Raw genomic sequence first — 12,917 nt, 5'->3', positions numbered from 1 at the left:
CGCCAGCACCTGTACGTCACCGCCTGCAGCGCCCGACAGTAGCAGCTCGCCAGCCACAGGGAGCGGTCCGTCAGGATGTTCGGACAGTGGGAAATCCGCAAGATCAACAAGTTCCCGCCTGTGGCTTTCAGAAGAGATTCCAGGCCGGACTCGAGACAGCCCCTGATAACAGCGAGAGAATGTAATACAGCGAGAGAGTGTAATACAGCGAGAGAATGTAATACACTATGATGGCAGTCACCGTGAAAAAGTCTTCACACCCCGCGAACTTTCCCATTTCACATTATTCCCACAAACGTATTTTATAGGGATTTTATCTGATAGAACACAACGTAGTAAGTATTTGTGAGGTGTAATTATTAGAAAAATATAAATCTGAACATGTTCTGTGCATTAGTATTCAGCCCCCTGTAGTCTGATGCCCCTGTAGTCTGATGCCCCTGTAGTCTGATGCCCCCTGTAGTCTGATGCCCCTGTAGTCCGATGCCCCTGTAGTCTGATGCCCCCTGTAGTCTGATGCCCCCGTAGTCTGATGCCCCCCGTAGTCTGATGCCCCCCGTAGTCTGATGCCCCGTAGTCTGATGCCCCCAGTAGTCTGATGCCCCCTGTAGTCTGATGCCCCCGTAGTCTGATGCCCCCTGTAGTCTGATGCCCCCGTAGTCTGATGCCCCCTGTAGTCTGATGCCCCCAGTAGTCTGATGCCCCCTGTAGTCTGATGCCCCCTGTAGTCTGATGCCCCGTAGTCTGATGCCCCCAGTAGTCTGATGCCCCCTGTAGTCTGATGCCCCCGTAGTCTGATGCCCCCTGTAGTCTGATGGCCCCCGTAGTCTGATGCCCCCTGTAGTCTGATGCCCCCTGTAGTCTGATGGCCCCCTGTAGTCTGATGGCCCCCTGTAGTATTCATCCCCCTGTAGTATTCATCCCCCTGTAGTCTGATGCACCCAGTAGTCTGATGCCCCCTGTAGTCTGATGCCCCCTGTAGTCTGATGCCCCCTGTAGTCTGATGCCCCCTGTAGTCTGATGCCCCTGTAGTCTGATGCCCCCTGTAGTCTGATGCCCCCGTAGTCTGATGCCCCCTGTAGTCTGATGCCCCCTGTAGTCTGATGGCCCCCTGTAGTCTGATGGCCCCCTGTAGTATTCATCCCCCTGTAGTATTCATCCCCCTGTAGTCTGATGCCCCCTGTAGTCTGATGCCCCCTGTAGTCTGATGCCCCCAGTAGTCTGATGCCCCTGTAGTCTGATGCCCCCTGTAGTCTGATGCCCCCTGTAGTCTGATGCCCCCAGAAGTCTGATGCCCCCTGTAGTCTGATGCCCCCTGTAGTCTGATGCCCCCGTAGTCTGATGCCCCCTGTAGTCTGATGCCCCCTGTAGTCTGATGCCCCCAGAAGTCTGATGCCCCCGTAGTCTGATGCCCCCTGTAGTCTGATGCCCCCTGTAGTCTGATGCCCCCAGAAGTCTGATGCCCCCTGTAGTCTGATGCCCCCTGTAGTCTGATGCCCCTGTAGTCTTATGCCCCCTGTAGTCTGATGCCCCCTGTAGTCTGATGCCCCCAGAAGTCTGATGCCCCCAGAAGTCTGATGCCCCCTGTAGTCTGATGCCCCCTGTAGTCTGATGCCCCCTGTAGTCTGATGCCCCCAGAAGTCTGATGCCCCCGTAGTCTGATGCCCCCTGTAGTCTGATGCCCCCTGTAGTCTGATGCCCCCTGTAGTCTGATGCCCCCAGTAGTCTGATGCCCCCAGTAGTCTGATGCCCCCTGTAGTCTGATGCCCCCAGAAGTCACATCCTCAGTACTCTGCGCCCCCTGGGTGCGATCTCTCCTCAGTATAACCACAGCTGTTCTGTGAAGGCCTCAGAGATTAGTGTGAGGCCTTCACAGATAGATAGGAGCAGTATTATCTACTATATAATTGTCTAGGTCACTTCCGTCTGTCTGTCTGTCTGTCTGTCTGTCTGTCCTTCTGTCTGTCCTTCTGTCTTTCTTTCTGTCACGGATATTCATTGGTCGCGTCCTGTCTGTCATGGAATCCAAGTCGCTGATTGGTCTCGCCAGCTGCCTGTCATGGCTGCCGCGACCAACCAGCGACAGGCACAGTCCGATTAGTCCCTCCCTACTCCCCTGCAGTCAGTGCTCGGCGCCCGCTCCATACTCCCCACAGTCACGGCTCACACAGGGTTAATGGCAGCGGTAACGGACCGTGTTATGCCGCGGGTAACTCACTCCGTTACCGCCGCTATTAACCCTGTGTGACCACGTTTTTACTATTGAGGCTGCCTATGCAGCGTCAATAGTAAAAACATCTAAGGTTAAAAATAATAATAAAAAAAAAAATCATTATATACACTCACCTTCCGCCGCCTTTCCCGCTTCTCGCGACGCTCCGGTGACCGGTCCATGCAAGCGGCAGGTTCCGGTGGCAAGGATGGTCTGCGAGAAGGACCTGCCATGACGTCACGGTCATGTGACCACGACGTCATCACAGGTCCTGCGCTCATACCAACCCTGGGACCGGAAGCTGCCACCTGCGCGAGAAGGAGGCGACAGGACTACAAGGGGCCCTCGGAAGGTGAGTATATGTTTATTTTTTAACCTGTGACATACGTGGCTGTGCAATATACTACGTGGCTCTGTGCTGTATACTATGTGGCTCTGTGCTGTATACTACGTCACTGGGCAATATACTACGTCACTGGGCAATATACTGCGTGGCTGGGCAATATACTACGTGGCTCTGTGCTGTATACTATGTGGCTCTGTGCTGTATACTATGTAACTGGGCAATATACTACGTGGGCTGTGCAATATACTAAGTGACAGGGCAATATACTACGTGGCTGTGCAATATACTACATAACTGGGCAATATACTACGTGGACATGCATATTCTAGAATACCCGATGCATTAGAATCGGGCCACCATCTAGTAGTAATTATATTCTGTACATAGGAGCAGTATTATATTAGTTATATTCTTGTACATAGGGGCAGTATTATAGTAGTTATATTCTTGTACATAGGGGCAGTATTATAGTAGTTATATTCTTGTACATAGGAGCAGTATTGTAGTAGTTATATTCTTGTACATAGGAGCTGTATTATAGTAGTTATATTCTTGTACATAGGAGCAGTATTATAGTAGTTATATTCTTGTACATAGGGGGCAGTATTATAGTAGTTATATTGTTGTATATAGGGGCAGTATTATAGTAGTTATATTCTTGTACATAGGGGCAGTATTATAGTAGTTATATTCTTGTACATAGGGGCAGTATTATAGTAGTTATATTCTTATACATAGGAGCAGTATTATAGTAGTTATATTCTTGTACATAGGGAGCAGTATTATAGTAGTTATATTCTTGTACATAGGAGCAGTATTATAGTAGGTATATTCTTGTACATAGGAGCAGTATTATAGTAGTTATATTCTTGTACATAGGAGCAGTATTATAGTAGTTATATTCTTGTACATAGGGGCAGTATTATAGTAGGTATATTCTTGTACATAGGGGCAGTATTATAGTAGTTATATTCTTGTATATAGGGACAGTATTATAGTAGTTATATTCTTGTACATAGGAGCAGTATTATAGTAGTTATATTCTTGTATATAGGGGCAGTATTATAGTAGTTATATTCTTGTACATAGGAGCAGTATTATAGTAGTTATATTCTTGTACATAGTGTCAGTATTATAGTAGTTATATTCTTGTACATAGGGGCAGTATTATAGTAGTTATATTCTTGTACATAGGGGCAGTATTATAGTAGTTATATTCTTGTATATAGGGGCAGTATTATAGTAGTTATATTCTTGTACATAGGAGCAGTATTATAGTAGTTATATTCTTGTACATAGGAGCAGTATTATAGTAGTTATATTCTTGTATATAGGGGCAGTATTATAGTAGTTATATTCTTGTATATGGGGGCAGTATTATAGTAGTTATATTCTTGTACATAGGAGCAGTATTATAGTAGTTATATTCTTGTACATAGGAGCAGTATTATAGTAGTTATATTCTTGTACATAGGGGCAGTATTATAGCAGTTATATTCTTGTACATAGGGGGCAGTATTATAGTAGTTATATTCTTGTACATAGGGGCAGTATTATAGTAGCTATATTCTTCTATATAGGAGCAGTATTATAGTAGTTATATTCTTGTACATAGGGGCAGTATTATAGTAGTTATATTCTTATACATAGGAGCAGTATTATAGTAGTTATATTCTTGTACATAGGGAGCAGTATTATAGTAGTTATATTCTTGTACATAGGAGCAGTATTATAGTAGGTATATTCTTGTACATAGGAGCAGTATTATAGTAGTTATATTCTTGTACATAGGGGCAGTATTATAGTAGGTATATTCTTGTACATAGGGGCAGTATTATAGTAGTTATATTCTTGTACATAGGAGCAGTATTATAGTAGTTATATTCTTGTACATAGGGGCAGTATTATAGTAGTTATATTCTTGTACATAGGAGCAGTATTATAGTAGTTATATTCTTGTACATAGGGGGCAGTATTATAGTAGTTATATTCTTGTACATAGGGGCAGTATTATAGTAGTTATATTCTTGTACATAGGGGGCAGTATTATAGTAGTTATATTCTTGTACATAGGGGCAGTATTATAGTAGGTATATTCTTGTACATAGGAGCAGTATTATAGTAGGTATATTCTTGTACATAGGAGCAGTATTATAGTAGTTATATTCTTGTACATAGGGGCAGTATTATAGTAGGTATATTCTTGTACATAGGGGCAGTATTATAGTAGTTATATTTTTGTACATAGGAGCAGTATTATAGTAGTTATATTCTTGTACATAGGGGCAGTATTATAGTAGTTATATTCTTGTACATAGGAGCAGTATTATAGTAGTTATATTCTTGTACATAGGGGGCAGTATTATAGTAGTTATATTCTTGTACATAGGGGCAGTATTATAGTAGTTATATTCTTGTACATAGGGGGCAGTATTATAGTAGTTATATTCTTGTACATAGGGGCAGTATTATAGTAGGTATATTCTTGTACATAGGAGCAGTATTATAGTAGGTATATTCTTGTACATAGGAGCAGTATTATAGTAGTTATATTCTTGTACATAGGGGCAGTATTATAGTAGTTATATTCTTGTACATAGGAGCAGTATTATAGTAGTTATATTCTTGTACATAGGGGCAGTATTATAGTAGTTATATTCTTGTACATAGGGAGCAGTATTATAGTAGTTATATTCTTGTACATAGGGGGCAGTATTATAGTAGTTATATTCTTGTACATAGGGGCAGTATTATAGTAGTTATATTCTTGTACATAGGGGCAGTATTATAGTAGTTATATTCTTGTACATAGGGGCAGTATTATAGTAGTTATATTCTTGTACATAGGGGGCAGTATTATAGTAGTTATATTCTTGTACATAGGGGCAGTATTATAGTAATTATATTCTTGTACATAGGGGGCAGTATTATAGTAGTTATATTCTTGTACATAGGGGCAGTATTATAGTAGGTATATTCTTGTACATAGGAGCAGTATTATAGTAGGTATATTCTTGTACATAGGAGCAGTATTATAGTAGTTATATTCTTGTACATAGGGGCAGTATTATAGTAGGTATATTCTTGTACATAGGGGCAGTATTATAGTAGTTATATTTTTGTACATAGGAGCAGTATTATAGTAGTTATATTCTTGTACATAGGGGCAGTATTATAGTAGTTATATTCTTGTACATAGGAGCAGTATTATAGTAGTTATATTCTTGTACATAGGGGGCAGTATTATAGTAGTTATATTCTTGTACATAGGAGCAGTATTATAGTAGTTATATTCTTGTACATAGGGGCAGTATTATAGTAGTTATATTCTTGTACATAGGAGTAGTATTATAGTAGTTATATTCTTGTACATAGGGGCAGTATTATAGTAGTTATATTCTTGTACATAGGGGCAGTATTATAGTAGTTATATTCTTGTACATAGGGGCAGTATTATAGTAGTTATATTCTTGTACATAGGAGCAGTATTATAGTAGTTATATTCTTGTACATAGGGGCAGTATTATAGTAGTTATATTCTTGTACATAGGGAGCAGTATTATAGTAGTTATATTCTTGTACATAGAGGGCAGTATTATAGTAGTTATATTCTTGTACATAGGGGCAGTATTACAGTAGTTATACTCTTGTACATAGGAGCAGTATTATAGTACTTATATTCTTGTACATAGGGGCAGTATTACAGTAGTTATACTCTTGTACATAGGAGCAGTATTATAGTACTTATATTCTTGTACATAGGGGCAGTATTATAGTAGTTATATTCTTGTACATAGGGGCAGTATTATAGTAGTTATATTCTTGTACATAAGAGCAGTATTATAGTACTTATATTCTTGTACATAGGGGCAGTATTATAGTAGTTATATTCTTGCACATAGGAGCAGTATTATAGCAGTTATATTCTTGTACATAGGGGGCAGTATTATAGTAGTTATATTCTTGTACATAGGGGGCAGTATTACAGTAGTTATACTCTTGTACATAGGAGCAGTATTATAGTAGTTATATTCTTGTACATAGGCTCAGTATTATAGTAGTTATATTCTTGTACATAGGAGCAGTATTATAGTAGTTATATTCTTGTACATAGGGGGCAGTATTATAGTAGTTATATTCTTGTACATTGGGGCAGTATTACAGTTGTTATATTCTTGTACATAGGGGGCAGTATTATAGTAGTTATATTCTTGTACACAGGAGGCAGTATTATAGTAGTTATATTCTTGTACATAGGAGAAGTATTATAGTAGTTATATTCTTGCACATAGGGGCAGTATTATAGTAGTTATATTCTTGTACATAGGAGCAGTATTATAGTAGTTATATTCTTGCACATAGGGGCAGTATTATAGTAGTTATATTCTTGTACATAGGAGGCAGTATTATAGTAGTTATATTCTTGTACATAGGAGCAGTATTATAGTAGTTATATTCTTGTACATAGGGGCAGTATTATAGTAGTTATATTCTTGTACATAGGGGCAGTATTATAGTAGTTATATTCTTGTACATAGGAGCAGTATTATAGTAGTTATATTCTTGTACATAGGAGCAGTATTATAGTAGTTATATTCTTGTACATGGGGGCAGTATTATATTTTTGTGTAAAGGGCCTGGCATTGTGATTTCCTCATAGCCGTGTGTATGGATAGGTGTCTCACCTTGTGCTTTTCATGTACTCCTCCTTGGTCTCCTTCTTTCCTCTCTGCCGAGGTTTGAGGTTCTGCAGGGTCAGGGAGTGGGTCTGTGTGCACCACTGGGAGAGGGTGAGCAAAAACTGCAGGAGAACCAGATAATATTAGTGAACATGTAATACACAAGGACAGTTTATAGCAGTGATGGTATTGCGGATTGCTTCTCATTCTTTCAATTGTGGCACTGTCACGAATCATAGGGGGAATATTTCTATCATCCCCACCGCTGACACCAATTTGTCATGAACCGGGATTGTTTGGTTGCCCTTGATTCTTTTCTGAATGGGATTTATCTATATCCCACTTCCCAGTTCCGGTTTGGAACTTGCAGCTCTCTGGCGCCCCTTTACCCTCAGGTCAGACCGGGTTCTGCACCTTGGATAATTAGTCGCCAGAAAGGCTGCCTGCTATGTACTGGCTCATGGGCACACTGCAGTAAGGGCGATGGAGGCTATTGAAGCATGGCAAAAGTAAAAAACAAATCTTTTAAAAAATATGAAACAAATACCAAAAATATATAAAAGTTTAAATCACCCCCCTTTCGCCCCATTCAAAATAAAGCAATAACAATAGAATCAAATATACACATATCTGGTATTGCCGCGTTCAGAATCGCCCGATCTATCAATAAAAAAAAGGATTAACCTTATCGCTAAACAGCGTAGCGAGAAAAAAAATAGAAACGCCAGAATTACGTTTTTTTTGGTCACCACGACATTGCATTAAAATGCAATAACAGGTGATCAAAAGAACATATCTGCACCAAAATGGTATCATTAACAATGTGAGCTCGGCACGCAAAAAATAAGCCCTCACCCGACCCCAGATCACGAAAATTGGAGACGCTACGGGTATCGGAAAATTGCGCAATTGTTTTTTTTTTTGTTTTTTTTTTTTTAGCAAAGTTTGGAATTTTTTTTACCATTTAGATAAAAAGTAACTGACACGATAATGTAAACATGTCAGATTAGTTCTAGCAGGTACATGGCACAGACACACACTCTGCAGCTTCGATTCCCCCTTTCTCCTCCTCTGCATTCACTCATACAACAAACAAAGCCCTATGGCAGATACTCTGTGCAACTTGATGCCAATGTGTAAGCAGTTTTATGGCTTAGCTGCAAACTACTCATTCCCTCCTCCAATCTAATACCAGCCAAAACTGGTGTGAAAGCCCGGAGTTTCTTTGTTCTACTAAAGTTATACATAGCGGTACCGATTTGGGCTAGACAGATAAGAATTGTATATTCCGGATGTCCATCGGTAGATCTATCACCCACTGAAAGCGCGAGCAGCTAAACGCAACGAGTGCAAAGTGCGGATTTCTCAGTAAGCAGTTCAGGTAATTGCTCTGTATTTACACTTAAAAGAATGCCCCTGACGTGGGGAACATCATGAACATGATGTCATGCTTATGCGAGGTTCACACAGCAAGTTATGCATAAAAGTAGTTACCATAGCTGTAAGTAAAGAGGAGGTTTCAGCTTCTAAGTGATGTCACCACAGGGGGAGTGCCTGGGTTTTGGGCTAAGAATATCTTAGTGAGACAGCATTCCAGCATGTCTTGTGTCTGGGGTCCAGCTGCTCTCTACATATGTGCTGTGCATCTAGATGTTTTTATCCTCCTAAGCCACAGGCCAGCCAAGATGATACCACGACATAACGATCTGTAAGTGTTCTATTCAATTTTAATCCTTTTTTTTATTTGTAATTGCAATGTACATATGAATAGTGTTCTTTATAATATGTTTTATACTTTGTAAACACTGCTTACCTTTTTATGGAGTAAAATATACAGTTAGGTCCATATATATTTGGACAGAGACAACATTTTTCTAATTTTGGTTATAGACATTACCACAATGAATTTTAAACAAAACAATTCAGATGCAGTTGAAGTTCAGACTTTTAGCTTTCATTTGAGGGGATCCACATTACAATTGGATGAAGGGTTTAGGAGTTTCAACTCCTTAACATGTGCCACCCTGTTTTTAAAGGGACCAAAAGTAATTGGACAGATTCAATAAATTTAAATAAAATGTTCATTTTTAGTACTTGGTTGAAAACCCTTAGTTGGCAATGACGGCCTGAAGTCTTGAACTCATCGACATCACCAGATGCTGTGTTTCCTCCTTTTTGATGCTCTCCAGGCCTTCACTGCGGTGGTTTTCAGTTGCTGTTTGTTTGCGGGCCTTTCTGTCTGAAGTTTAGTCTTTAACAAGTGAAATGCATGCTCAATTGGGTTGAGATCAGGTGACTGACTTGGCCATTCAGGATTATTCCACTTCTTTGCTTTAATAGACTCCTGGGTTGCTTTGGCTTCATGTTTTGGGTCGTTGTCCATCTGTAGCATGAAACGACGACCAATCAGTTTGGCTGCATTTGGCTGGATCTGAGCACACAGTATGGCGGCTCTGAAGACCTCAGAATTCATTCCTGTGTCTCATCATCAATAAACACTAGTGACCCAGTGCCACTGGCAGCCATGCATGCCCAAGCCATCACACTGCCTCCGCCGTGTTTTACAGATGATGTGGTATGCTTTGGATCATGAGCTGTACCAAGCCTTCGCCATACTTTTCTCTTTCCATCATTCTGGTAGAGGTTGATCTTGGTTTCATCTGTCCAAAGAATGTTCTCCCAGAACTGTGCTGGCTTTTTTAGATGTTCTTTAGCCTTTTTCTTCTTGATTCTTATGAGTGGCTTGCACCGTGCAGTGAACCCTCTGTAGTTACTTTCATGCAGTCTTCTCTTTATGGTAGATTTGGATATTGATACGCCGACCTCCTGGAGAGTGTTGGTCACTTGGTTGGCTGTTGTGAAGGGGTTTCTCTTCACCATGGAGATTATTCTGCGATCATCCACCACTGTTGTCTTCCGTGGGCGCCCAGGTCTTTTTGCATTGATGAGTTCACCAATGCTTTCTTTCCTTCTCAGGATGTACCAAACTGTAGATTTTGCCACTCCTAATATTGTAGCAATTTCTCGGATGGGTTTTTTTCTGTTTTCGCAGCTTAAGGATGGCTTGTTTCACCTTCATGGAGAGCTCCTTTACCGCATGTTTACTTCACAGCAAAACCTTCCAAATGCAAGCACCACACCTCAAATCAACTCCAGGCCTTTTATCTGCTTAATTGAGAATGACATAACGAAGGGATTGCCCACACCTGTCCATGAAATAGCCTTGGAGTCAATTGTCCAATTACTTTTGGTCCCTTTAAAAACAGGGTGGCACATGTTAAGGAGCTGAAACTCCTAAACCCTTCATCCAATTTTAATGTGGATACCCTCAAATGAAAGCTGAAAGTCTGAACTTCAACTGCATCTGAATTGTTTTGTTTAAAATTCATTGTGGTAATGTCTATAACCAAAATTAGAAAAATGTTGTCTTTGTAGCGACGGCGGCGTTGATAATTATTGTTCCCGCCTGTGTGGGAGTAGTTATATCGCCCTGGCTGCAGCGTGCCCAATAGCAGTACATAGCAGGCAGCATTTCTGGTGACTAATTACCCTAGGTGCAGTACCCTGTCTGACCTGAGGGTAAGGGGGCGCCAGAGAGCTGCAAGTTCCAAACCGGAAGTGGGATATAGAGTGTCACGGATCCCTACTCCGTGGTGTCACTAATTTGTCATGTGCCCGCTCTCAGCACGTGACTTGGGGTTGTGCCTGCAAGGGTTAATCTATCTCCTCACTCTCAGTCCAGCATTCAACCTCTGTCCTATGCTGTAATGGGAGCATAAATCACACACCGACCCAGGCCACACACCCGCTCATACACGCTGCCACCACTCACCGAATACACGGGCGATGAGTCCCGGAAATATTAATACTAATAATTTCTACCACTCATAAGGCTCACACACCTCAGGATTTGGATTCTTTTAGAACATTCAAGGTTCAACTTGTTTAATACAAAAAGGTTCAGTGCTTACAGTAAGAAAAAGATATAAAATATGATAATAAAAAGACATACAACTTAAGCAAAACAGTATAAAAATAACAGGAGAAAACTTACAGAAATCATCTAACTGATAGTTTGCTTTCTGCTCCCTGAGGGGGGGTGAATGGAGTTGGTGGAACACATCAGTGTTGGCTGCCCTCACATGTGAACACGATTCTCTGAATAAAGATCTAATTTATAACTTTGGTCTGGAGGTCAGGTTTCTAGACAAGCCCCTCAGGTTAATATCATAACTGCTTCTTTTTTGATTGGACCACGGCCGTGGTCCCCAATGAATATATTATTTTTCTCTTGAGATCCTTTGTGTAAACGTTCTTACAGAGATACTATCAGGCCGTAATTAACATCTCTCTTCCAAGAGCTATATATATATATATATATATATATATATATATATATATATATATATACACACATATTTCACCATATAGATAAATCCCCTTCAGAAGGAACCAGGGGCAACCAAGCAACCCCGGTTCGTGAAAAATTGGTGTGAGTAGTGGGGACGATAACGGCATCCTCCCCTGGATCCCTGACATATTGGGGGATCAGTGAGATAATGTTGGCAGCAGGGTGTGAACCGTGACAATAACAGAGACATGTTTGGTGTCATAATGGCAGGCCAGTTTTAGCATTTAGTGAGCCTAGCAAAAAAGCCAAACAAAAAACAAGTGTGGGATTGCACTTTTTTTGCAATTTCATCGCACTTGGAATTTTTTTCCAGTTTTCTGTTACACGACATTGTAAAACCAAGGGTGTCGTTCAAAAGTACAAAAAAAACAAGCCCTCATATGGCCATATTGACAGAAAAATAAAAAAGTTATGGCTCTGGGAAGGAGGGGAGCGAAAAACGAAAACGCAAAACTGAAAAAAGTTGGGGTCATGAAGGGGTTAATAATGGGTCAGGAGCCAACCCAATTAGTAGCGTAATTTTCTTTAGAGGATGTGAAAGTACGTTATAGAGCAAGGAGAAACGAAGCTAGTAATTTTATATATTTTACTCCCAAAAGGTAGGCAAGTGTATACAAAAGTATAAAAAGATATTATAAAATGAGACAATTATGTATGTACAGACAATTACAAAATAAAAAGGGATCAAGGGAAGAAAATAAACTTAGAGTTCTCTCATATCATGGCTGACCATGTGACTGGGGGGAGGGGAGCAAATGTCCCAATGCATCACAGAGAGTTCCTCAGCTAGTTTCCCGGACAAAGACTAGTGCCAAATGACCTCCCACTATCTTATGCCTGTGCCCAGAACTTGACCTCACAGGGTGGGCTGAATACTCCCCTTTTTGACAGTTATGAAATCCTGCTATTACCCATATCTCTTGGGGAGAAGCTCGTGGAAGGACGACGAATGTATTATATGACTTCTCACAAAATTAGCTTACATATAAGTCTAAACATGGCTTGGCTATGTGACCTGGGTAAGCAGTAATGCATTTCTCAAATTCTGCCAGGCGCTGAGCTTAGAAAACGCACTGTGTGATTGCCCGGCCGATGCAGAGGCCAGAAATGTATTTGTCCTGCTTCCAAACCTGATCTGCAGAATTATATTCCAGTTTAAGAGAACAAAGGGAATGCCCCCCTCCCCCGACCATGCATCTTGCACAAAGCTGAGTAGGCCTGCTCACAGCACACTGGTTTCACATTACAGCTGCATGCAGGGGGTAAGAA

The 12,917-nt window shown here is 40.9% G+C and overlaps 1 protein-coding gene across 5 annotated transcripts in view; it reads right to left on the bottom strand.

Moving 5' to 3' along the window:
* The window catches only part of FBXO41 (F-box protein 41), a 160,796-nt gene that overhangs the window by 10,147 nt on the left and 137,732 nt on the right, over nt 1-12,917 (bottom strand). For all 5 annotated transcript variants that reach the window (XR_013220124.1, XM_077280384.1, XM_077280385.1 and 2 more), the window contains exons 7-8: nt 7,244-7,359; nt 10-162 (exon numbers count right to left, since the gene is read on the bottom strand). Coding sequence is in view for 4 of the 5 variants with exons in the window: in XM_077280384.1 (XP_077136499.1) it covers nt 10-162; nt 7,244-7,359 (269 nt within the window). In the remaining variant the exon portion in view is untranslated. The remainder of the gene's footprint in view (nt 1-9; nt 163-7,243; nt 7,360-12,917) is intronic.

This window comes from Ranitomeya variabilis, chromosome 1 (genome assembly GCF_051348905.1).
Source record: "Ranitomeya variabilis isolate aRanVar5 chromosome 1, aRanVar5.hap1, whole genome shotgun sequence".
Lineage (NCBI taxonomy): Eukaryota > Metazoa > Chordata > Amphibia > Anura > Dendrobatidae > Ranitomeya > Ranitomeya variabilis.
The sequence above is the reverse complement of the archived record's forward strand: the minus strand, read 5'-3'. Positions and strand labels throughout refer to the sequence as shown.